General features: G+C 42.8%; 1 protein-coding gene across 1 annotated transcript; it reads left to right on the forward strand.

Annotated features, from left to right (window-relative positions):
• Positions 1 to 3,251: 3,251 nt before the first annotated feature.
• LOC112262071 (YTH domain-containing family protein 2) lies at positions 3,252 to 14,202 on the forward strand. Its single transcript, XM_024437762.2, has 6 exons — positions 3,252 to 3,666; positions 3,888 to 3,912; positions 5,170 to 5,249; positions 5,889 to 7,541; positions 11,417 to 11,485; positions 13,581 to 14,202. Exons 1-6 carry the CDS (start codon positions 3,640 to 3,642, stop codon positions 13,602 to 13,604), a joined length of 1,878 nt encoding a protein of 625 aa, XP_024293530.1. The 5' UTR covers positions 3,252 to 3,639; the 3' UTR covers positions 13,605 to 14,202.
• Positions 14,203 to 27,013: the final 12,811 nt, after the last annotated feature.

Raw genomic sequence — 27,013 nt, forward strand, 5'->3', positions numbered from 1 at the left:
GCATCATGGGAAATTGCAATTTCTCAGATGCTGAGAGTCAAATTAAATAATTAAGACGTTGACCACCGAAAATAGCAAAAAAGATACACCTGTAATTGCTTTTTGTGACTGTAAATGAAAGAATCTTCCTCAGAATTGGGTGAATTGGATAAAAAGTATGGAGTTAGCCTTTTAATTTTATTTTAATAAGCCCTAATGTAAAGCTTCTGTGTGCCTAAAAACTCAACAACAACAAGAACATAGGGTTCTCAAAGGGTTATTCAACGGGGACAGCTTTCTACACAGATGAATGAATTGGTTTTACTTTGAAATATTTTCATAATAAAATAGATAGATATATATATATATTCCAAAGGTGAAAAGGTTCGAACCATAAATGGTTACACTAGAAACAAGCCAGAAACGTTTTACAAATGTATGGATAAAACTTTGCTTGAAATGGAAAGATTATCTTGAAAGAAAGCATACAACTTCCAGTAGGCCTACGGAAATTGTGAGTTATGTGGGGAATTTAAGTAGGTCTATATCAGGGATGGGCAACATTGCTGAGGGATGGGGGACACAGCAAATTCTGAACTCATCATGAGGGGACGCAGTGCCCGACTCGGCTGTTCCACTTTTCACACTGGACCATATTCCTTTGTTACATGGGCTACAAAAACGCCACAGGTGTAGACGCGGGAGACGAGCTGGAGCCCTAGTGAAATTGAACGTTGCTCTCCTACGTTCTGTTGGAAAATGTCCAGTCGAGAATACGATGGATGAGCTTCGTTCGAGAGTCTCCTATGTGAGAGACTTGAACAGCTGCTATATTATATGTCTTACTGAAACGTGGCTGGATGATCACGCTATGCATGTAGTACTCCATACAGTGGCAGGATTGTATGGTGGCTCTGGGCAAATCGAAAGAAGTGGAGTGTGTTTTTTCATAAATAACAACTGGTGTGCTGCCTCCAGTGTAAAGGAAATCTTGAACTTTTGCTCACCTGATATAGAATACCTCATGGTAAGCTGCAGACTCTTTTATCTACCAAGAGAGTTCTCATCTGTAATTATCACGGGAGTCCACATCCCTCCCCACAAGCCAACACTGGCACTCAATCAACTGTATGGGGCCATAAACAAAAAAGAAACCGCTCATCCAGAGGCCGCGTTTCTGGTGGGCGAAGACTTTAACGCGAGGAGACTTAAAACTGTCCTACCTCACTTCTCGAAACTCGAAAAAGACTTTTATTCTACCCACAGAAACACATACAAAGCCCTCCCTCGTCCTCCCTTTGGCAAATCTGACCATGACTCCATTCTTCTGCTTACAAACAAAAGCTCAATCAGGAAGTACCAGTGATGTCCTCAATACAGAAGTGGTCGGATGAAGCAGATGCGACATTGTTTTGCTAATACAGACTGGGATATGTTCCCGGGATTCGTCCGATAGCATTGAAGAGTTTACCACAGCATTCACGAGCTCCATTAATAAGTGCATACATGATGTCGTCCCCATAGTGACCATAAGAACGTATCCAAATCAAAAAGCATGGAGTACAGGCAATATCCGTGCTGGGATAAAGGCTACAGCTACTGCTTACAAAGAACGGGACAAGACCATGGACGCATACAAGAAAGCCCCCTATGACCTCCGATGAGACATCAAACATGCAAAAGGACAATATAGGAGGACGGTGGAATCCTATTACACTGTCTCTGACACTCGTCGTATGTGGCAGGGCTTGCAGAGGACAACGGATTACAAAGGCAAACACAGTCGTGAGTTTCCCAGCGATGCAGAACTCCCAAACGAGCTAAATGCCTTTTATGCTGGCTTTGAGGAATATAACACTGTTCCATGAGTGAAAGACCCTGTTTTCCTTAATGACTGTGTGATCTCGCTCTCCGTGGCAGATGTGAGCAAAAAGTTTAAACAGGTTAACAATCACAAAGCCGCCGGGCGGAATACCAGGCCGTGTTCTCGAACATGCGCAGACCGGCGGGCCAGTGTCTTCACAGACATACTGTATCTACGTGTCCCAGTCTGTAATCCCAACATCATTCAAGCTGTCCACCAGTGTCCCTGTTCCCAAAAGCTGCAAGGTGACCTGCCTAAATGACCATCGCCCTGTAGCACTCACTACTGTAATTATGAAGTGCTTTGGAAGGCTGGTCATGACACACCTCCGCCACACTGACCCTCAACACGGAGGCCCCTAAGGGGTGTATCCTTAGTCCCCTCCTGTGCTCCCTGTTCACCCATAACTGGTTGGCAATGCATGACTCCAACACCATCATTAAATTGGCTGATGACACGACTGTGGTACTGGTACTTCCTGTATAGAGCTCCATTCTTGTGTATTTTATTTTATTCCTCGTGTTACTATTTTATTTTTTAACTCTGCATTGTTGGGAAGGGCTTTTAAGATAACATTTCACTGTAAAGTCTACACCAATTGCATTCGGTGCATGTGACATTACATTTCATTTGATTTTGACCTACCATACAAAACATCACAGACTTACTTTTACTATGTTATGCCTTCCCCTGAGTCCAGGTTGACTTTATATGTCCAAACTCAGAATCAAATATGCTTCACAAAAATAACATGGTTGCTGTGTTAGAACATGATTTGATTGCCGATTCTTTGCATTTATCAAAGTCCCATCAGTTAATCTGATTTCAGATGTGTCTATGTAAATTTAAACACGAATAATACGGAAATAGTTATTCTTGCAAAGCATGTAAACGTTTAAATCAAACTATTATAGTCATCTGACTATCCGTGCGTATAACTGTAGTGACTGACATAACAAGAGTAAAACTGCTGTTAGAAAATGGGTGGTTCGAGCCCTGAATGCTGATTGGCTAACAGCCGTGGTATATCAGACCTTATACCATGGGTATGACAAACATGTATTTTTACTGCTCTAATTACGTTGATAACCAGTTTATAATAGTAAATAAGGCACCTCAGGGGGTTATGATATATGGCCAATATACCACGGGCTGTATCCAGGCACTCCGCCTTGCGTCACGCATAAGAACAGCCATCAGCCGTGGTATATTGGCCATATACCACAACCTCGCGTGCATTATTTCTTAATTATACAACCAAATTTCAAAAATGCAACTTGTGAATTATAGTATTGTAACTCTGGACAGTAAGGTGAGACAATGACTGAGTTCCTAAAAAAACTAACACATTTCCCGTTTTGGGAAATTCATCCGCGGCCCTACAAAAAGGGGGCGGTCCGCATGCCGCCAGTTGCCCATCCCTGGTCTAAAGTCAATATAGCTACTTTCCTAATTATGAGACAATCTCCGCGTATCTATTGTAACAATTATTACAATATGTTAAATGTCTGTTTTTCATATAGATCGTTTACCTGCATCATATAGTTCCTCCATACCGTTGAGGGGCGCATGTTCGTCATAAATAAACGCCATCGGTAAACGCAGGCGCTCAGCCATGTTGAAGAAGTCTCAGCGCCGAGAGAGCTGCATCCCGCCATTGTGTAGATTCTATGCTCTGTAGAGAGACAGGGACTCTTGACTAACTCTCAATATACATTTCATACACCCTGCCACTTAAAGAAATAATAACAAAAAATTCAAATACAAAAAAAAAAAGAGGCTCCAGGGAGAAAGACATGTCAGCCAGCAGCCTTCTTGAACAGGTAAAGAGAGTCACTTTATGAATATCTATCGAGAGGTAACCAGGGTAGCTTGTTTCAGAGGCAGTGACTCTCTCTGTAGCTGGCTAACGTTAGTGCAGTAGGCCTGACCACCTGCTAAAGGACTGACTGGTGAATATACATTTCTTCATTTATTTTTATTTTTTTCCCCTTCCTCTTTTCTCATAAATCAAACCTTCATGAATCACCTGGACCCAATCCAGAGACCGAAAGGCCAAGGAAACAAAGGTAAGCGATTGTAACATGACAAGTTTTAGTGTCTCTGTATGCGGATTTCTTCTGTGTGGTCGCGGATGTGATGATAGTTAGCCAGATAGCAGGCCAGTCTCGCATTGCGCCCATTTTTCGCTTCTATAGTTGATTGGATATGTGAAAAATATTCCAATAAATTGGTACTACTTAATCTTTATTTTAGTTTGTTTAAAAAAAGACATTTAGTGTCATTTGTGTGAATACACCATTGTGAATTTTGAGGCAATCCTGTTAGCATTGGTAGCTAACTAACATGAGCTGCTACATTAGCAAGTTAGCTGGTTAGGCATTTCCTTAGTCAGATGGCTAGGTGGCTTACTGGCTCCTTGGTTAAAGGATAGCATCGCTTTGCAAATGATTAAGTTGACAATCGAATGTGTTTACATCAAGTTAGGCTTCAATCTCCCACGCAAAAATAAACATGTTGTTGGCTAAACGATTCTTCGCGGTCGTGAATATACACATGAATAGCCTGCCAGTGACACGTCTTCCAGCATGCTGTTCTCACCCAACCAGTACCAAGTATATTGTCATATAAACCACGAAGTTACAACGTTTCAGTACTCTTACAATGTTTTGAGACAACTTTGTTTACTAGCCATGCCTGTTTTCCCAGTTTGGCTATTTTAATTTTCACATTATGCTTAGCTATGTCAGGACGAACTGAAACACTCTTGACAAGTGTAAGATTTGTCATAACTACAATCACCGATATTAAATACAAATTGATGGAGTTTTCTCCAAGTTGTAGCTAGAAACAATATTCTACTGCACTTCGTCTCACCGATTTCACTGACAATTGGTTGCAACCGATTTACTGTGATACAGGCCGCTTCTGCATGTATCAGTTGTGCTGCAGTTACAATCTGTCAACAAAAACGTATCTAGCATTAACCCCTAAGACCTAGTGTTATTTGTTTTATACGTGGTACACTATAGACCTAGCCAGCAGGAAAGATAAATGTTGTCCAACTCAACAAGTTCCATGTATTTGTTTACATCACCCATTTTAGTGCATTAAAAACAGCTTATTGTGTGGCTGTGAACTGTAGTTGTGCAATGCTATCGATGTCTCATCAAGCTTCATGACTTCCTGGCTCTTATTCTCTGTCACACTAATGACCAGCTGTGAATATGTAGGCCTATGATTAGTTGCATGGACTATTTCAACTTTATTCAAAAATATCTATCCAAGAGTTGTCTCTTACATCGCTGTCTACTCCTCCTTTCCAGTGCAAAACGGAGCTGTGACCCAAAAGGATACTTTGAATGATGATGAGTTTGAGCCTTACCTGAACCCTCAGGCCAGACAGGTGAGTACCAGTCCACACCCATCAGTTTGACTAGGCCCACACTGTTCCTAACATTTGCCTGCTTAGACTGCAGGTAAATACCGTTCGTTCACTTAACATTTTGACAGGGCCTCAGTTCTAATAGAAATGATGATGATGCTCAACAAGCTAAATTACTCATAGGTTATGATGGGTAAAACTCCCACTGGTATGTTTACATTAGTCATCCATAATGGGGAGATCTCACTGTATATTTCTTTTTACAGTGAATTACTTTTATACTGTTGCAATTCATCATGTTTTTAGCACTTAAAGACTCTTCTTTCCCCCAATTTACTGCGCAGTCCATTTCCTTTTCTAATTGCAGTTAAACTGTCTTTCATCTTGTTGTAACATCTGTTGGGTGCCCTCAGTGGTGGGCACTTCCCAGAAAAATGGGCCACAATGGAGCCTGTATTCCTCCAGTCAAAGGAATGCCACTGTTTTCTCCTCCATAAAGCAGTTCACTGGTGTGAAAGTGGCCACAGTCGTCCTAGTCTAAGTGGCAGCCGAGGCTGACAGAGATCCAAACGAGGATAGCCATCAGATCGATGACCTGCTTTTTGTAATGTAATGATTGAAACTGTCAGCAGGCTAACCAGGGTTTTCTTCTCTCCGCAGAGCAATGCCTATACTGCCATGTCGGACTCCTACATGCCCAGTTACTACAGCCCATCCATAGGATTCTCTTACTCCCTGAACGAGGCAGCATGGTCCACCGGGGGAGATCCTCCCATGCCTTACCTGACCTCATATGGACAGCTGAGCAACGGGGAGCACCACTTCCTACCTGACCCCATGTTCGGCCAGCCGGGCCCGCTGGGCAGCAACCCCTTCTTGGGCCAGCACAGTTTCAACTTCTTTCCCAGCAGTATGGACTTCTCTGCCTGGGGCAACAACAGCTCTCAGGGACAGTCTACGCAGAACTCTGGCTACAGCAGTAGCTATGCCTACGCACCCAGCTCGCTAGGGGGTGCCATGATCGACGGACAGTCCCCCTTCGCCCAGAACGAGCCCCTCAACAAGGCACCTGGCATGAACAGCTTGGACCAGGGCATGGCTGGACTTAAGATTGGTGGCGGTGCCGGGGACATGGGGGCCCCAAAGGTGGTGGGCTCTGGCCTCCCCAGGGGATCCCTAGGCCACAGCCAGGTTTCTGGTGGAGCTCCCAGCATGCCACTGCCCCCCGTGTCCATCGCCCCCGCTAAGCCCGCCTCCTGGGCGGACATTGCCAGCAAGCCGGCCAAGCCGCAGCCCAAGCTGAAAACCAAGGGTGGCATAGCGGGGACCAACCTGCCCCCTCCGCCCATCAAACACAACATGGACATTGGCACTTGGGACAACAAGGGGACCATGCCTAAAGCGTCCACCCCCCAGCAGGCGCCTCTCCCCAGCAACGGGCAGCCGCCCAACCAGGCCTCACCTCAGCCCGGGACCATGGCCGGAGGGACCCCGCAACTGCCCCTCAGCAATGGACAGTTGGTGGCCTCTTCGGCCCAGCTGGGGCAGCACCTATTCCCCCCCAACGGGCAGCAGGGCATGGGGGGGCAGCTGCAGCTTTCCCAGGGCCCCCCGCCCACCACCCAGCCATCTCAGCCCACCCGCTGGGTCCCTCCACGGAACCGTGCCAACGGCTTTGGGGATGCCGTGGGTGGGGCGGGGCAGTCGCCCCCCAACTCGGGCGTGGGTGGGGTGCTGGTGCTCTCGGAGCCCCACCCGGTGCTGGAGAAGCTGCGCCTGGTCAACAACTACAACCCCAAAGACTTTGACTGGAATCTCAAGCAGGGCCGTGTGTTCATCATCAAGAGCTACTCTGAGGACGACATCCACCGCTCCATCAAGTACAACATCTGGTGCAGCACGGAGCACGGCAACAAGCGTCTGGACGCCGCCTACCGCTCTCTGGGCGCCAAGGGCTCCCTCTACCTGCTCTTCAGTGTCAACGGCAGTGGCCACTTTTGCGGCGTGGCGGAGATGCGCTCGCCCGTGGACTACAATACCTGCGCCGGCGTGTGGTCGCAGGACAAGTGGAAGGGGCGCTTTGACGTGCGCTGGATCTTCGTTAAGGACGTTCCCAACAGCCAGCTACGGCACATCCGCCTGGAGAACAACGAGAATAAGCCAGTGACCAACTCGCGGGACACACAGGAAGTGCCTCTGGACAAGGCACGGCAGGTGCTGAAGATCATCGCCGGCTACAAACACACCACCTCCATCTTTGACGACTTCTCCCACTACGAGAAGCGCCAAGAGGAGGAGGACTGTGTGAAAAAGGTAAAGGCCTGCCCTCCACCCATCTGGGGAAACAAATAGGCCCAACTTCTTGGGTTGTGTGCTTGGGAAGTGGCATGGGAAGCCATGGGTGTGTGTGCGCTAAGGTTCTGACAGCATCTCGAGAGTAAAAAAATCCAGTTGACGAGTGCAATAATTGAAAAGGGTTATCAGTCGTTATGTGTGTGTGGTCATCTTACAACGTGCCGTTCCTACAGAGAATGTGGATATGCCAGAAACCAAGTAACTTCCAAGTTATAATATTAAAAATAATATATTTTTTATTTACTTTTTATTCATGTGCGATTTATCTCACATTGATTTGTGATTTACGAATGCTGACCTCAGTGTTGATTAGGTGTGTCCATATGAAATGTAATAGGTTTTAACCATTCGGTATCCAATTGATGATCAATGTGACATTTTTTGTCTTTGTGGAAATGTGTCCCCATTGTATATTAGGAATTTATGTATTTGTTACTCTTATTTGGGATTTTTTTCAGGTGCTTGGTCTACCAAATCAATGCTCTAATTATAGATGATGCCACCATAGCAGTCCCTCCAGGATTCCACCGCGTTGTTTTGTGATGGCTGATTCTGCTGTGACTGACACTGCGTGGCAATTTGCAATGACTGATGGCAAAACTTTGACGTGTTGCTTTATTAAGCCATTTTATGTGGCAAAAGGGAGGTGATTGGTTGACATTGGGAGCTCTCGCATAATATGTGATCGTTGATCTTGCCAAAAATTCAGTGCTCGCAAAAATCCAGGAGGGACTGCCTTATACAATTTTAAAAGGGGAAGTGGAAAGGTTTTGCAGTCATGTAAACAAAATGCCAGAAGTCCCTTGTGATCACCAAGATGCATTTTATCATTGACCTTTTAAAAAAATAATAATAATAATTATTGACTCCCAAAATGTTTAGAATATTCATAATTATGCTTCAACCTCTACGTCATCTTATCCAAAACATAACCCTCATTCTTGACTGAGGCTTCTGTTCACATTTATTAAATGTATGTTTACATCGGTCCTTCAGTCAAACAGTATGTGGACGCCTGCTCGTGGAATATCACTCAAATCATGGGCATTAATATGGAGTTGGTCGCGCCCCCCCCCTTTCCTGCTGTAACAGCCTCCACTGTAATGGGAAGGCTTTCCTCTAGATCTTGCTTCCATTCAGCCACAAGCATTAGAGGTTGGGGCTGATAATGGGCGTTAGGCCTGGCTCGCAGTCGGCATTCCAATTCATCCCACAGGTGTTCGATGGGGTTGAGGTCAGGGCTCTGTGCAGGCCAGTCAAGTTCTTCCACACCAATCTCAACAAGCCATTTCTGTATGTAACTCGCTTTGTGCACGGGAGCTTTGTCATGCTGAAACAGGAAAGGACCTTCCCCAAACTGTTGCCACTTAGTTGGTCGCACAGAATCTTCTAGAATGTATGCTGTAGCGTTAAGATTTCCCTTCACCTGATCTAATGGGCCTAGCCCAGACCATTATTCCTCCTCACCACCAAACTTCACAGTTGGCACTGCATTCGGGCAGGTAGCATTCTCCTGGCATCCGCCAAACCCAGATTTGTCCGTCAGACTGCCAGATGGTGACTCATATTTCATCACTCCAGAGAATGCGTTTTCCCTGCTCCAGAGTCCAATGGCGGCGCTCTTTACACCACTCCAGCCGACGCTTGGCATTGCACTTGGTGATCTTAAGCTTGTGTGCGACTGCTTGGCCATGGAAACCCATTTCATGAATCTCCCGACGAATAGATATTGTGCTGATGTTGCTTCTAGTGGCAGTCTGGAACTCGTTAGTGAGTGTTGCAACCGAGGACAGATTTTTACACACTTCAGCACTCACCGGTCCCGTTCTGTGATCTTGTGTGGCCTACCACTTCATGGCTGAGCCGTTCTTGCTCCTAGATGTTTCCACTTCACAATAACAGCACTTCCAGTTGACCGGGCCAGCTCTAGCAGGGCAGAAATTTTACAAACTGACTTGTTGGAAAGGAGGCATCCTATGACGATTGCTACGTTGAAAGTCACTGAGCTCTTATGGCCACTCTGCTGCCAATGTTTGTCTATGGAGATTGCATGGCTGTGTGCTCGTTATTTTGTATTTTTTTATATATATATTTTATATACCTGTAAGCAACTGGTGTCTGAAATAGCCGAATCCACTGATTCACAAATACTTGCTCAATGTACCAACGTCTACACAGCCGTGCAACATGTTTTGAAAAAGCTTTTGCTAACGTGTCCTTCAATATAGCAATCTAATTAGGATGAAAAGCCTGTAAGCAGGGGTATTCAACCCTTTACCCCACAAGGTCTGGGCTACTCCTGCCTTTCTAGCTCAGAAGTCATTGCACCCACCTGGGGACCCAGGTCTAAATCAGAATGGGAGGGAGCAGTAGAACTGGTTTTAAGGTCCAAATATGAATTTGAGGTGCTTTATAAGTTTTTGGCTCTGGTTCTGGCTGGAGCTGTGTTCATCATAGTGATTATTGTTAGTTAGACTCACTTTAGGTCTATATCTCTGTATTACCGCCTGTTTTTATACAGACCACAGAGTGCTTGTTTATCACCTCTGAGAAGACGACGCAGTTTCTTACATTGTAACAGGCCTAGTTATTGGGTTATATTTGAGTCTTTCCCTTAATACTCTGTTGTGACAGCATGTCTCAATGATGTTGCAAATTGACGGAAACACGAGGCAGAAATCCAATCTTATTTTGTGGAAGCTCAAACCATGCTTCCTTACATGGTGGTATGTGATGACAAATGTATTTTCTAAAGTAACCGTCCAGTGAAAATCTCACAAAGTTCCTATTCTGTTAACTCCTATCCAAATAATGTGGTTGACTCATCCTATGCTATTATTTGTGGCCTAAGCATAAATGGAATAAAACCCTACAAAACCCCCACCTCTAACTTCTCAAACATAAAAAAAATGCATTGAGGATCATTTAATCCTCTTTAGGAGGATGAGTTGGCCAATCTGTGGTATCCACCATTCTGTTGGAGTACGCCCACACCATTCCAACAGAAAATGGCTAATTATTTCACTCGTATTGTAATATTTCATAGCAATCTGGAAACACTGGACGGTTACTTTAGAGGCGTAGCAGCCTTTTCCATCAGTATATCCACATTGCATGACTGAGGCTGTGTGTGCGAAACAAGGTCTGCATTATTTACTGCGGCAAGGAAACTGCTCTGCACCTGGGGGTATTTCACATTATACAACGTGCTTCTAATCCTGAATGCTGATTGGTTAAAACCGCATTCCAGCCGGTGTCTATTCCACGAGTTACCACCGGCTAAATCTAGTATGTTAAAATGCCTATTTACTCTGTTCCGTCTGCTCTGCACCTAGTGGTGTTTTAACAGCAAACTCCTCATACATATTCTGAAAAGACTACATATTTACTTGCTGTCAAATATAAACTTATCACTGAGTTAACTACTGCTTCCTCTTATCTAGACAATCAAGAGATCTGTGTTTTGTCTTTAATTTTGTGGTTAACACATTGATGCAGGTTGGTGATTTACAATTGGTTACTGACTGGAATGTGTATAATATTACCATGCCTTTTTTGAGGTCCGAGGAGAACGGAGGCATGTGCAGAAGAGAGCAAGGCAGGATACTGACCGTTTAAATGACCAATGATCTTTGTGATATAACTTACCAATGAAGTAAAATGTTAATGTTTTAGTGATCACTTTTGATTTTGTGATTTTTCAATTGTAATGTTTAATCTGTATCCACTTCGATACCGGAGTCTACTTACTGTAAATCGATTAAGTTGTTGATGCGTGTATGCCCAAGATTGATTGAATGTTTTCCCCTTTCCTGATGATGTCCTGTTACCAGGTGGAGGTCCAGGGTAGCGAGCCGTACCCCAGTAACCCCAACCCCAGCAGGAGTCATTACAGACTTCAGGTAATGACCTCGCCCCCACTTATCGCTCTTGTAATAGCCTAACCTTTAGTGTGTAAGTACTCTCCATTAGGTGTACTCCGTAGAGGCTCCACGGCCAGTTTGAGACTTCACCATACACTGCACAGAGATTTTGGTTCATGACATCATTTTGTGACTTTCGCGTTAGTGTCAGTGGGGTTTATTTACGGAGAACACTTGGTGGAGTGTAAACCCAGTCTAACAGGCCTGCTACATTAGGTGTCACTTTTGCAATTCATTTCAATAAATTATCCTCTGGTTCTATTTACAAGAATTCTACGTGTGGCTTTCTAGTGATGTGTCCAGTGTAGCATCTAAAAACCTACTGTCTGCTCTCCTTGTCAGATTGACACCTTAAGGCCCGCACGGACCATACGATTTTAACCACATTATGCCACAATTTTGCATCCTCAAGACAAAATGTCCAAGTCGCGGGCAAATTCTTAGGTTGTAAACGATTGTCGGACGTCTTTGCTTGTTCTGTGTGACAGGATCTAGGTCTGGCGATTTAAAAAAATAAATAATAATAATTAATTTTAAGTGCGATCGTAGGCTCCGACAAAAGTTCTTGCGCTGTCTTCATCACGAAGTGTGACTTATTACAAGCTGATCCCCGGTGACTGACCGACAGGAACACGTTTGAAACGGGTGTTGTGCCCCCCCTTTGCGTGAACGCGCGCACACACTCAATTCTGGGACTTGCTTGCTAGTTGAGATTTCTGCTCTTCACACCGTTGTCCGTTTTTAGCCTATATTTCACTGATCTGAGTAGCAGAAAGCATTTTTTTTAAATTTTATTTGTGTCCTTCAAGGCAGCTGTCAAAATTATCACGTTAGGCTGCGTTTCATTAAAAAAAGTTATGGCGGGAGAGGCACTAGTAATATCTGCAGTTTTCAGATTGGCTATTTTGTTTTCAAGTGTATTTGTCTTGAAAAATCTCTTTGCCAAAATTCGTCATCTCCCATGTCTTATTGGACTAGTGGTAGTTCTGAAATGTTTGCTTGCCTGCATTTTACTCCCTCTATGTTTAGTATAATACACATACATTAATTATTCATTTTGGTTGCCTCTCCTGTCGTGAATTTTGTTCTTATAGAAAGTATTTGACTCGTGACAAAATTAAGGACATTTGAAAGGGTGAGGATTTCTGCAGGCAAGAAAATGTCCTTGCTGAAATCTCTTCACTTTCTTTAATTTTGTCACTAGAGTCAAATACTTTCTATAGAACAAACTTCACGTCAGGATAGGCAACCAAAATGAATAATTAATGTATTGTGACACTCGGGAGCCAACCTGTAAAGTAAAAGTTGGTAAAAAAATATATATATATCAATACCCCAAAAAACTACTTGCAGTAACAATACTTTAAAGTACTACATAAGGACTTTACACCACTGCAAATGGCCCATGTCTCTCAAAGGATGAGTATTGCAAATGTCTGAAAAAGTGGTTAGAACTGAATGTTGTATGCTAGGTCCCCCAAAGCTGATTTAAAAAATGTTTTAGTTTTGCTTAAAGATTTTATTTTTGTATCACCAGGAAATCTCAAACATTATTGGGGTAAAATCTGTTCAAGTATTCCCACCCAAAAAATATTTAAAAATAATTTTAAAAAAAAATGTATGATCTTGATTACATTGAAAAAATACTTTTGGGGGGCCTAGTTGTGTACAAAGTACTAGAATTGTGTTCTGTCCCCCTGATTTTAATACGCTCTGACAGAAATAGTCCCACAGCTGAATCTACTTGCCTTCCCGTGTTGTAGGCTATACATATCCTGTTTATTCATGTAGAACTATTCTGCTAGACTGTTGGGACCTGGTGGTAGGGAGATATGCTTGGCTTGGTACCAGTAGATATGGGTTCTCAGTGTGGTGGAAACTTCTTTTTTTTTTAAAGTTTTTTAAATATTATGTGAAGAACCACAACCTCTACTCTTACATCCATTGATGGGAGCATGGTAATTAAGTATGATCTGCAACATTTTTGTTTTACTGGAAAAACCCTGATACTCTGAAGTCTTGTGTGTTTTGATGCAAGTACCCAAACTGAACTCTTGTTTTCTGTGTCCCACAGGAACGCCAAGGACGTGTCAAGTAACAGTCACTGCTTTGGGCAAAAGACTGCAATGGCCCCTCTTTTCCCTTTCTACCCCCATCACATTCAGATATTTCAAGAAATTCTAAATGGGGTATAAAAAAAAAAATAACCAAGGACACACAAAAAAAACAAAATGAAGACTTTTCTTGATTTCTTTTTACTTTAAAAGACTGACTTTGAACTTGTAGTAAAATAAAAAGAAATTATTATTCATAGGACTGCAACTTTGATGCATAGCATCCTTAGGTGAACCCCCCATTCCACTACATATGCTTTTTTTCTTACTCATGTGCTCACCCCTCCCCCCGTCTGTTTTTACAGTCTGAAAACAAGTCTGTAATTCTTCTCATGCAAAATAATAGTGGACATTTTTTGTGTCATCTACTACGGCTACTATTAGTGGACAGAAGTCCAGGCGGGTCATTATGTAAACCTCCCCCTCCAGTGGGAGATGAAATCATCCAATCAGGACGTGGTGGGGGGGGGTCTCCTCAGTGGATATTTGTTGTAGTTGGTCCTGTCATCGGTTCCTTCAAGAAGTTTCTTTTTCATATGCTTCCATCTGTTTATAAAAAAGAACTAAAACAAATGATCTCGATGACCTTGTTTATTTTTTGTGTTGGGCAGAGTGTTTGGGGGGCGGGGGGGTTAAGGTTGGGGGCGGAGGGGGGATGAAAGCAACAAGATTTGTTACGTTTAGCCTTGGTCATTGTATAATTTTATGTACAATTGTACAAAATTGGGCTGTTTGCAGACTTCAGAACTTATTTGCCCTTTTTCTTGGACTGGTTTATTAATGTTTTTATTGGCTGCTTTCCTCCTGCCATTTTTGTTTCCTCTTCCTCCCGTTTTCTTAAAGACCGCGTCGACGCGAGTGGCCTTGCCCCCATTCTTTCTATTAATCAGTTCAAAGTAATAAACGTCGTATACTCAGCAAGAACTCGTGTGCATTCCCCTTGTTTGACTGTAAGCACTTTTCATGCTGTGTGCATCCCCTTTATTTTATTTTTATTAAGGGTAAATGTTTTATTTGGTAAGGAAGCCATATTCCCCCCCCACACACACACACACACACACACACACTTAATTCTACCCCAAACATCCCTCTCTTACTACTAACCACTACTGTCTCTTTCCACTGCCTGCTCTACCATAACACCACCACCCTTGCAGAATGTCAATGTTGGTGAAAACACTACTGGCTTTTCTCTGTGGTATTATAATAATAAAGTCAATCTTACTATTTTCTCTTCTTGTAACTCCGCTGCGGGGGTGTTGGTAAGGGCTGCTTTGTTAACCTGTTATTAGACCAGCATCCTCTCGAGTGGTGTCAGTAGGTGTTTGCAATGTGAAGCTGTGTTATTGCTTGTAATCTTTTCATCGTGCTGAATTCCGCATCAACAACTACTAGATCTTGGGTCACTGTCAAGTATGTTCCTGTTGAAACTGAGGCTGGTGGCATTGTAGTAAATTTCAGCCTACAATTGGGTATTTCAGGCAAGTGAGATTAGGATTTTGTCATTGGTGATGCTGAACATGTATATTTATAACTGCATCTTGCTGTTTTTAAATATGTCTGAAATAACCTGTATAGCATTAGCACAGACGTGAGAAACACGCTTTCAATATCTTGAATTCACCATTGGTGCAGTGTCACTCAACATGCATGCTTACGATAATCAAAATGCTATGTTTTGTCACTGACGTTATGGCCCAGAAATTACAGACCTCATGTAGTTTATGGCATAATTACAGTACTTCAAATACATCCATCTCACTGGTCCATGAGCAAAATTGCCAGGTTGACCAATCATTTCTTTAAAATCAAGGTCTGGGTCCCCCCAGATGGCATATGAATGCATCATAAGCGATGGCAAAATGCAGGAAATTCGCTTTAACGGTCGACTTTGGGCAAACAAACGGTCCAATCCTTTCTCAATATTCTAACAGAAATGGGGTGTACCTTTTTTTTGGGGGGTGGTTCATCGTGTCATTCTGGCCTTGCGCATTGCAACTGACAGTTTGTTATCTAAGCTAGCCACTTGTAGCTAGCCAGTAACTCCTCTAGTATGTGTTGACCTTATTTCACAGGATTTGTTTTTGGACAGAAGCTGTAGAGATCGATAAGAAATGGAACTTCTTCCGCAAAGTGTTTTATTCCTAAATTTTTGTTTTTAGGTATTAAATGACCTGGTATGATGGTGCACCGATTACACGGTTTAAAGCCTTTGTTTTTAGGTATTAAATGACCTGGTATGATGGTGCATCGATTACACGGTTTAAAGCCTTTGTTTTTAGGTATTAAATGACCTGGTATGATGGTTTACACAGTTTAAAGCCTTTGTTTTTAGGTATTAAATGACCTGGTATGATTGTGCATCGATTACACAGTTTAAAGCCTTTGTTTTTAGGTATTAAATGACCTGGTATGATGGTGCACCGATTACACGGTTTAAAGCCTTTGTTTTTAGGTATTAAATGACCTGGTATGATGGTGCATCGATTACACGGTTTAAAGCCTTTGTTTTTAGGTATTAAATGACCTGGTATGATTGTGCATCGATTACACAGTTTAAAGCCTTTGTTTTTGCCCAACGTTTTTAAAGAAACTGGCCAGTGATTCCAGATTTCTGTGAAATTGTTTTCAAGCAGATTTTCTGTGTTGGAATGGTGTGGGCATATACCCCGGTGATTAAAACTATTAATTGGAGTATAGTGTTGTTTGGCCAGCTCATCCTCAGTAGGATGACAACATTAAGGAAATGGCACAAAAAAATGTTTTTGTCTTTTTGAGATGTTACTCTTTAAAATATTTTTTAAACGCTTGTATTCACATACAAGTATTGAATGGGTCAACAACATTATTTGGGTATGTGTGAACTTTTAAAGTGTTATTTTCATGTTTGCTTCACCTCATGGGAAAATGTGGTAGAGTAGCAGGAGATCATCTTAAGAACTCATTATCCTTGTAGATTTCATGACCTGACGAACTAAAGCTATTCTGGTGGGGGGGTTAACTCAAAATTAGGACGGTGTTCTTAATGTTTTGTACACTCAGTGTACAGAATATTTAGCATGTTGTCACTGCATTGCTTCGCAACGTGAGTCCCATTTTATGTAGTTTAGGTGACATCAACAGGATACTGATGGTGAATCTGAAAATGAAGAATGATCTTTGTCAGAGGATAGATACTGCGCAGACCACCTATTCATCCATCAACTCACGCGTCAGACTGCTTGAAGACTTCAACACTTTTTGATGTAAGTCTATTTGGTTGTGTTTTGCACAGGCAGACCATTTCCGATTGGCAAAATATCATAATTGGATTGCCGCTCCAACCACAGCCTTTGTGTGCATTCATTATGTTGAAACGTCTGTGCTCGTCTGAAAATAATTTAAGGCAATAGCATTCCCTTGTTCGGAAGCAGAGTCGATGCGCTCGTTGGGTATTTTAAAGCCCTGAACAACGCCTGACTGAAGGCCTTCCAGGCCGTTCTTAACAAGCGAACTCTGCTAGCTAGTCATCTATGCTGGTTGGTAGTTTGTACAACTGATGTGTGTAATTCTGTGACACTTCATGTTTTATTTAGATTTACAGAGTGGGTGAGCTCCAATCCCGACAGGCTGATCAGATTCCCTTTCAGTCTCAGCACTGGATCAGATTCTATAGCAGCCCCCCGAAGCTGATAAGTCAGGATGCTGCTTTGTATGATGTTTCACGAGCAGAGCACCTAGCAGTCAGTGCCTTATTGGCGCTGATGCATATTATCCCACTGGATTAAGTATGCATCTGCCTATAAGGCACGTTGACTGTTAAGAGCTTTGCTTATGAAACATACAAGGCAGCATCCTAACTTCAGCCTTTGAGGCTACTATTGAATCTGATCAGCCTGTCAGGAATGGAGCTCATCCACTTCTGAAATTAAATATTTGCTACAAAAAATAATAATTATACACATCACTTATGCAAGCTAACAACCAGCATAGATGACTATCTAGTTAGTTAGCTCACAAGACTTGCTGTACAAGTTAGCTTGCTAAGCAGCCCCTCTTCGATTGGCTCTGGTCTTAGGAGTGGCATGCACCCTGTGAAACGGGCCGTCAGACAAGCGTCGTTCAGGGCTTAAATGCCCCACAAGCTTCTATCTCATAGAAAATGGCGGGTGAGCTATATACATAATGGCCACTGGGAGGCGACAAACATTTATTTTAGTCTGTTGTCAAGCCCTGGGTCAGAATAATGGGAGTACTGGAGACGAAACAGCCAGGCCTGCTCCAGTCCAGGGTTACTCAACGCTTAGCCAATGAGGTCTGGAGCTTGCAGGTTTTCTGATCTACCTGGTAATTAATTGCACACACCTGGTGTCCCATGTCTAGATCAGTCCCTGATTAGAGAGGAACACTGAAAAAAATGCAGTTGAACTGGCTTTGAGGTCTGGAGTTGAGTTGGCTCTAGTCCACCTGCCAAGAATTCCCACTTTTTGAAGGAGACATTGGGCCACATTTTTCTTTTAAAGCCATGAGTATCACAAATGAAATGAAGACCTTGATTAGGAGTCTTTTCAGATACTGTTTTGAGCGTGCAGCAGGCTTATGTAGAAATCTGAGGACGGCTATTGAATAGAACCCTTTCACATCTTGATTTGTTCTTCACGGGATGAGTTCTCATGTGTGCCAAATACGCACCACGTGTGACTGTATTGTTCTTCACGGGATGAGTTCTCATGTGTGCCAAATACGCACCACGTGTGACTGTATTGCCTGTGTTTTATTTGAGCTCGTCTGTTTATTGCCTTTCATTCGACGTAAGGAAGCAGTTCCCTGGGATTCCCTCTAGATGTCTTACTATGACGGTGGCATCTAGACCTCCACATTTCCACAGAGTTCCTTCTGAGTTTGACCGTGTGGAATATGATGAGCAAGTGAGGACGATGATGATGATGATGATATCGGTTAAAATGTGTGCTGCCTGCCAGTCATACTCGTGGGCTAACTTGAGCCAAACCATGTAACTACGCAGTGCGTCTGTATTCTGGACTAGGCTACATGCTTTCACGTGATACTGTTTGATGAAAAACTCGACACATTTTCACCTTAGGCTCATGATATTTCCATGAATCACTAGTCTGCAGGCGGCAATGAGAAAGTAGTTGTCAAAGTTCTCCAGTCTCGCAGACGGAGGGGGTTACTTACGAGGGGGTGGGGGCATGATGGCACGTGTCGCGGAGTCTGAGTGAAACATGTAGCCCAAGGGGGCTTCGGATGACCCGTATCCGCTCCTCTCTGGGGATTCAATGGCCCTTGGTGGGATGCAAATGAAGAGCGAGGGAGCCTGGCCCAAAGAAAAGATGAAGGAGAAGAAAGGAAACTGAGGGGGCTCATGTCTTAACCCACATAATAAAGAAAAACAATCATAAGAACAACCTTGTCTGTTGTCTTCCGCTGGCGAATGAGGATAAACTGCTCCTACTGAGTCTACTAGAGGGCCTTTTTGTCCCTCTATTTCCCTCGGTCTTTATTCCTTCTCTCTGTCTATATATATATATATATATCTCTGACTATATATAGTCTATGAATAATCCAGTCTTGACATTCCATACAGACTAAGTAAAATAGACAATACATTTCCATGCCAGTTGAGCATTCTGGAGATTGCAGTTAATTTATAGGCTAAAATACTAAATCAGTAGCCTAATCATCTGAAGATGAAATCCCAAGTATAGTTCTTCAGTTGAAGGGTCGATTATTCTGAAATGAATTGTAGGCTACTGGACACCATATAAAAACCTATTTCCCGTTTGGACAATATTGAATATGATAGGCTATTTTTATAACATACAGGCATACATTGTACATCATTATTATTATTACATTTTTTATTGTGGTTATGAAATTGTTTTAAATTACTCGGGTACATTATTATTTGTTATTTGTAATACATGGTCAGGTGAAGCATATTTTATGGCTGTTTTGTTAGATCGTTCCACACGCGCTGCACCTGATTATTATGAAGGAATCAATCTACTTCTTTATTACGCTTCGCCATGTCTAAACCCGACCCCAGTTTACAGCTCAAAATTGTTACTTAGTTATTTCGCTTCTTGTCAGAATAGGCCTAAGCGTGATACCATGTTGATGTTTAGATTCAGTAGCCTAAGGAATTGTTCTTTCTGAAAAAGTTTTTCACAAAAACCAAAAAAAGATAGTCTGTGGCATGTTTGATTGAAGGGTACGTTATATTCTTATTCTTATATTCTGTTTTACCACAAATTCGACAAAGCTGTAGTCCTATCGTCATTTTCGTCATGATGTGCTCTGATGATGCATTTCTTCTGGGCTAGGCTACTTCTTCGAAAGTAAATAGCCTATCAAGGTTATGTTAAGCCAATTTTTAGGGCTATTTAATTTTAAAGACACTTAGGTTACCTATTGACCTGGATGTCATACTTTCAATTGAATTAGGTTTACATGAATCCAATAGGCCTAACTCATCTTTCTCTACAAGCTGGGCATTATTTTTAATGGCTGTAACCTATATATACACTAAGAGTGCACCAAAAAAACATGTTATATTTGTGGCCTATGTGTAGGGTACTTGTATTTTTGCCTGTTCTTTTAATTTGAATCAGCAAATTTATGGTTCCCTGCCCCATGAGACCTTATCTTCAAATACCATCCCTTTAGTTTTGCATTGGGGACGGAAAGGCTTTAATTCTGCCATATAGGGCTGACAATCAGTTGGCCCAGTGTGCTGTGTCAATAGGCCTAATAATTTATTTCTACTTTTGCATGATCCATTTTCAACAATACATCCAATCTGCTGCATTTATTGTCATAAAGCCGATGTTAATATCCCCGTCTCCTCCCTCCTAAAAGAGCCGACGTTAATATCCCCGTCTCCTCCCTCCTAAAAGAGCCGACCGTCGTTATGATAAAAGGGTCTTCATCCTTTTTATGCAGTTTTTTTTTCTTCTGCCATAATCACTGGTCAACTGCTGACCACATCAAGGGTCAATACCAGTGACACCGTATTGTCCTCTGTTTATTCCATTGTCCTTTCAACAGTGTTTGTAACATGCATAATGAGGTCTAGGCTGAACACATGGGCCTGTTTGCCATCTTTATCTCTCGCAACAGGACGTCTCTATGGATTCTAGGAACAAGTAGGTCCATTAGGCGACTAGACAGGCTAATATTTACGTAAACCTCCCGTTTTTTAAAATAGTGAAATGGTTTCCCTATGTATTATTAATTTGCTTACCATTTTAAACGAGGCACACATTTTATAATGAAATTGTAGGCAATCGTGTATTTAGAGATTTCATCTCAATGTAGTTGAATGTTGGAAGTATCTGTCCTGGTTGTTTTCAGCGTTTAGCAAATGTCTGCCTTCTACGTCTTTTGAGGACAGGTAGGCCTAAATATGAAATATATTGTAATTCGTAGGCTACTGATGATAGGGTCACAAAATATGTGTAAATTAAAATGTTTTCTACCGCTTGTGTGTGATATCTGATTGTGTTTGATATCTGATTGTGTTTGACGTTCCTTCGTGCAGATGACTCCTACTGCAACATGTTCGTATCTAGGTCAGCCCTCAACATCGGTGCCGCTTGCTTTGCACAACAGTTATATTTTAACATGTACTTTGTGTATTTAATTGGGAAATAATACATGGGACTATTTCCTTCTGAATTGCTGGTGTTTGCGCCCCAGGCTGGATCACATCAAAGCATTTGGTGTCTTTCATGCGCTCTAGTCCAGGCCTTTGTTTTCTTGGAACAATTTGGAAAATGTACAACATGTAACAAACAGCAGTGTCTCTCTCTCAACATGGCTGCTTTATTAAGGATACTTACAATGAACAAAAATAGAGGTTATAATTTCAATATTTGATCATCCAAAATGCAAGGGCAGTGCTGTGGGCTGGTGCCTGTATGGGATTAGTTGAAGATGGGTGTTCTATGAGCCAAACATAAGTAGATTCACCAACCAGTTCTCTTTTTAAATCAATTTGGGTACTACATTGGTTTACTAAATCCTTTCAACTATTAGTTCCCTAACAACTAGGGTACAGTTGGCTAGGCTACACTTTCATTCTAAATCCTATGAGCACTCGTTCTAGTTGGGACAGGGGCACTGAAACAGGCATCATTTGAGTGCATCTCTCTCTCTGATGGGACACATGTACCTCGGAGGCATGCTTATGCATAAACAAGGCCTTTTGATTTCCACTTCCTGCCACATGGTCCCCGGCTACACTCGCCCTAACCCTGGCTTGAACCCTCTGTTAATTTGGCGATGGCGCTACCCTACGTATCTTTCTCTCTCTCTCTGCTACTAGATGTTTATCTGTTCATCCCTGGTTCAGCTCGCTGGTCTCTCAGGTGAGAGTGAGAGTGTGACGTCCATGGCTCCTCTCTTGGCATTCACCGCGTGCCTTAATTGTATTGAAATTAAATCAAGGTCCACTGTGAACACAAAGAGCTCAAACCCAAGTTCCAACCTCATCTTCTCCTTTTCATCCTGCCCGTCCCTGTAGCTCGCTATCACTTTCTCTCAGTCGTTCAACCTTTTCTCTTCACGTTCGCTCTCTCCTTTTAGCACCTATTATCTTCTTTGTCCTATGTAGAGGGTTGTCTGCATTGCACCCCTCTGCAGCCACTATGTGCACCAATTCTAGTACTTCTAGTCAGTCCTCTCTGGTTTAGTCCATCCGTACTCATGTGGTTTGACTCATCCCTCTCTCCTCTCCTCTTCAGCTGTCCTCGTGGCTCTGGTGCTGTTATGCGGTCATGTCGAAGCCCGTGCAAACATACACGCATCCCCTTGGAACACGGTAAAAACAAGGACTCACTTCTATACACACATACATGCAGAGATACAGAGTCTATACGTAAGCCCATACCACTGCCTGCGGCACGTGTGTTGGTGTATGTATGTATGTATGTATGTATGTATGTATGTATGTATGTATGTATGTATGTATGTATGTATGTATGTATGTATGTATGTATGTATGTATGTATGTATGTATGTATGTATGTATGTATGTATGTATGTATGTATGTATGTATGTGTTCCAAGCGAATCCAATAACACCCGTACAGAAAGGAAAACAACGATACATCCAATCAAATAAGCATTCATGTTGTTTTCACAATCAGATTTTTAGCCTGTTACTGCTATAGCAAATCATTTAATGCACCAAAGAGCGAAAGAGAGAGAGAGAGATGTACCTTTGTTGTACCATACAGCTAAAGAGCAGCCCTGGTACCTGCTTGCCAGTTCATTCCTGCAGTCAGACCTTGCTCGTACTGTAGTAGCATAACAAAGGATGACGACACACACTGTATATGAAATAGCAAGATGGGGATGCTAATCTATAACCTATAAGTGTTATCCTTAGCGATAGGATTGTAGTCCATGGTCCACGTAAAGGTGTTAGTAAGCATGTAGACAAGCATTTAGTTACAGCTGCATCACTCTCTCCGACCTATTCACTCTCTCTCTTTCTCTCTCTCTCCCTCTCTCTTTCTCTCTCTCTCCCTCTCTCTTTCTTTCTCTCTCCCTCGCTCTTTCTCTCTCTCTCCCTCGCTCTTTCTCTCTCTCTCTCTCTCTCTCTGTCTCTTTCTCTCTCTCTCCTTGCTCTTTCTCTCTCTCTCTCTCTCTCTCTCTCTCTCTCTCTCTCTCTCTCTCTGTCTCTCTCTCTCTCTCTCTCTCTCTCTCTCTCTCTCTCTGTCTCTTGCTCTTTCTCTCTCTGTCTCTCTCTCTCTCTTGCTCTTTCTGTCTCTGTCTCTCTCTCTCTGTCTCTCTCTCTCTCTCTCTCTCTCTCTCTCTCTCTCTCTCTCTCTCTCTCTCTCTCTCTCTCTCTCTCTCTCTCTCTCTCTCTCTCTCTGTCTCTATGCGTAAGCACAGAAAGAAAAAACACAAAAGCGAAACCACAAGATACTTTAAAAGCACCGTCCTCAATTAAATGACTACATACATAGTATTAAAATGAATAAATATCATGTGATATCGAACCGAAAGGAAACTGATAATAGAGTGAATGCACCAGACTCAAAGATCCATATCTGGCACTTAGTGATAGTATACAATTCCTTTTTCTTTAAATCTTGATGAATGCATTCGATTCCATTTGGTTTAGAATATCAGGCAGGAGAAGACTGTCCGTTTCAGATAATATCAGATAATATCCTATTGAAGAAAAAGCGGTGAAAGAGCAGAGTATTTCCTTCATATCCCTGGTTCCTCCGGTTGTGGAGCGTCTCTGTCCTGTGATGCTCCATCTGGGGCGGGAGTAGAGGGGGTGCACGGGGGCTGGGGTAGGGGTGCAGGGTGCTGCTGGAGGGGGTCTGAGTGGATGGGATGCAGGCAGGTGTCCCGCATGCAGTCAGGGTTAGAAAGGAAAGGGTAGGAAAGAGGAAGATGAGGATATTTAATTTGCTACCCCCCACCCCCCAACACCAAAATCCTCCCCTTTCCCCTCGCCCAAAAAATCCACTTGCTTTCTGCTCGCAGGACAAACCAAGAATAAAATTCCCAAAATGTCTATGTATATATATATATATATATATATATATATAAAACCCAGAGAAAGGTTTGTGTGTATATATATATATATATATATATATATATATATATATATATAAGGATCCAAGGGAAGAGGGAAATGGAGGTACATGCGAGTCGCTCACACACAGACACACTGCACGCAGCCCAGGCACAGGGCTCCAATTTATGCTCTCTGTTTGACACCACCCCCACCCACCCTCACTCCACACACACACACACACACACACACACAGCCACCGTCGGTGCATTTCTGCCCCTGTCCCATCCTGGATGAGATGCGTGGCCCAGCTGATCTGAGGGATTAGCCAACGGGTCCAGCTGGCAGGGATTAGTAGTGGGAGGCCCTAACACTGGAACTGTCCTGGACAAACACACACACTCCGTGGGGGTGGGGGCGTTGCTGGTGATGCGGTAGGCAGGCTCACACAATGTTGATAAATGATACATGTATGTAAATGTAGCAGAGGGAAGTGTGTTGAGGTGAAGGGAGGGGACGTCTGACAATACAAAGGGCTGACCTCTGAACCCTAGCCTGCTCCATCATCCACGCTGATCAGCTGATCCTGGGAGGGAGGGAGGGAGGGAGGGAGGGAGCATCCTGATCTGCTGGGGTACCTCTACCCCCCCCTGTCACTCCATCCCTCTCAGCCATTTGCTCCTCTCTCTGTAATAATAATACCAGCACATTGTTTTGGACCTTGCTAAACTCCTTAGCTCTAAAATAAGGGCCTATTTAAGGTTTGCCATTTACCCATCTACTGCCGTGTAGTATTTTGTTAATCCCGAACATTTATATTGGCGATGTAATTGTGTTATTGCTTGACATATTTTAATAATTGGTCGTGTTGACTTGTTTTTAGTCTAATTTCAAAAGAATAGACCACGGCTGAGAATATACTTCAAAGGTCTCGTATTACGTATCAGACAGCTACATTTGAATAATTGATATATATATATATTTATTCGTGACAAACACCAATGCACGGGTGAACAATGCATGCATTCTTGACATTTTCTCTTAGAAATGATATTGCACCGGTGCATAACCAAAGGCAGCTGCTAGTTTACTTCATTTCCAGTGTTACATTATTATTATATTACATTTGTAAAAGCACTTTTCATTATACCAGAATAATCTCAAAGTGGGGGGGGGATGTGAATGAATTATGATTTAAATGGAAAAATGACATGAGATTTTTGTTGTTGTTGCGTTACAGACACGTACAGATGCGCACACACACACACACACACACACACACACACACACACACACACACACACACACACACAGCTTCCTTCCACGTGTCATTTTAACAGTTGGTTTGTGGTGGTGGAAAACCTTGAATGTTTTTGGTCATTAGTAGTATGTTATGATGGAAGGAGACATCAACCCTGTGTAGGCTCCCGTATCAATTGACCGTAGCATTTTGCAACACATTTCCCCCCCACAACCTGTGATCTGTAACCTTGGGGTCAGATCTTTAGGAGACAGAGACCAAAGGTAGGCAAAGCACACCACTGTATAAAGGGGGTTGGGTTAAATGCGGAAGACACGTTTCAGTTGAAATCCCCCTTTTCCCTTTATTCAGTCTCTCATTCATTCTCCATCTTACACACACACACACACACACACACACACACACACACACACACACACACACAGATTATACACCTATACGTGTGTTTGCAGACACATAAACATATGCTATGCATGACACATTTATACACACACACACACACACACACACGCACACACACACACACACACACACACAGAGAGAGATTATACACCTATACGTGTGTTTGCAGACACATAAACATATGCTATGCATGACACATTTATACACACACACACACACACACACCGGCATCTAGAAAGACTCTCGTACAATCATGGGGACGTTCTAAGAGGCCTTGCAGGCAGAAGGTATCAGGGTTTAATGGTGAACGTATCCAGTCACACATGGAACAGCCATTGGAAATGTTGAGGTCTTTTCACATGAACAGAGCTGTAGTGTTACCTGGAGGTGTGGAGTGGGCCGACAGGTAAAGCATGTGCTGGGTTCAGAACTTATTGAGGACCAGACCGGAGCAGTGCATTATTTGATGTTGTAGGCATCGTTATCACACTTTATGGAGAGAGTAAACATATGCATTCTGTCATTTCCGTGTGTGAACGCATGTCAGACAGTGGTGTATGTTTACAAATTCATTTCTAATATAAATGCTTCCAAAGTAGTGCACTACGTAGGGAATAGGGTTTGTGACGAAACCCAGTTCCCTACTACAGTATAGATTCAGAAACTGCTCCCCCCACATTATAGATGCAGTGTGTTTTACAGTAGGCCTATATCTAACCTACTTCCTCCATGGGCTCTCCCACATTATAGATGCAGTGTGTTTTACAGTAGGCCTATATCTAACCTACTTCCTCCATGGGCTCTCCCACATTATAGATGCAGTGTGTTTTACAGTAGGCCTATATCTAACCTACTTCCTCCATGGGCTCTCCCACATTATAGATGCACATTATAGATGTCACAGTATGTTTTACAGTAGGCCTATATCTAACCTACTTCCTCCATGGGCTCTCCCACATTATAGATGCAGTGTGTTTTACAGTAGGCCTATATCTAACCTACTTCCTCCATGGGCTCTCCCACATTATAGATGCAGTATGTTTTACAGTAGGCCTATATCTAACCTACTTCCTCCATGGGCTCTCCCACATTATAGATGCAGTGTGTTTTACAGTAGGCCTATATCTAACCTACTTCCTCCATGGGCTCTCCCACATTATAGATGCAGTGTGTTTTACAGTAGGCCTATA

Source organism: Oncorhynchus tshawytscha, linkage group LG11, assembly GCF_018296145.1.
Source record: "Oncorhynchus tshawytscha isolate Ot180627B linkage group LG11, Otsh_v2.0, whole genome shotgun sequence".
Taxonomy (NCBI): Eukaryota; Metazoa; Chordata; class Actinopteri; order Salmoniformes; family Salmonidae; genus Oncorhynchus; species Oncorhynchus tshawytscha.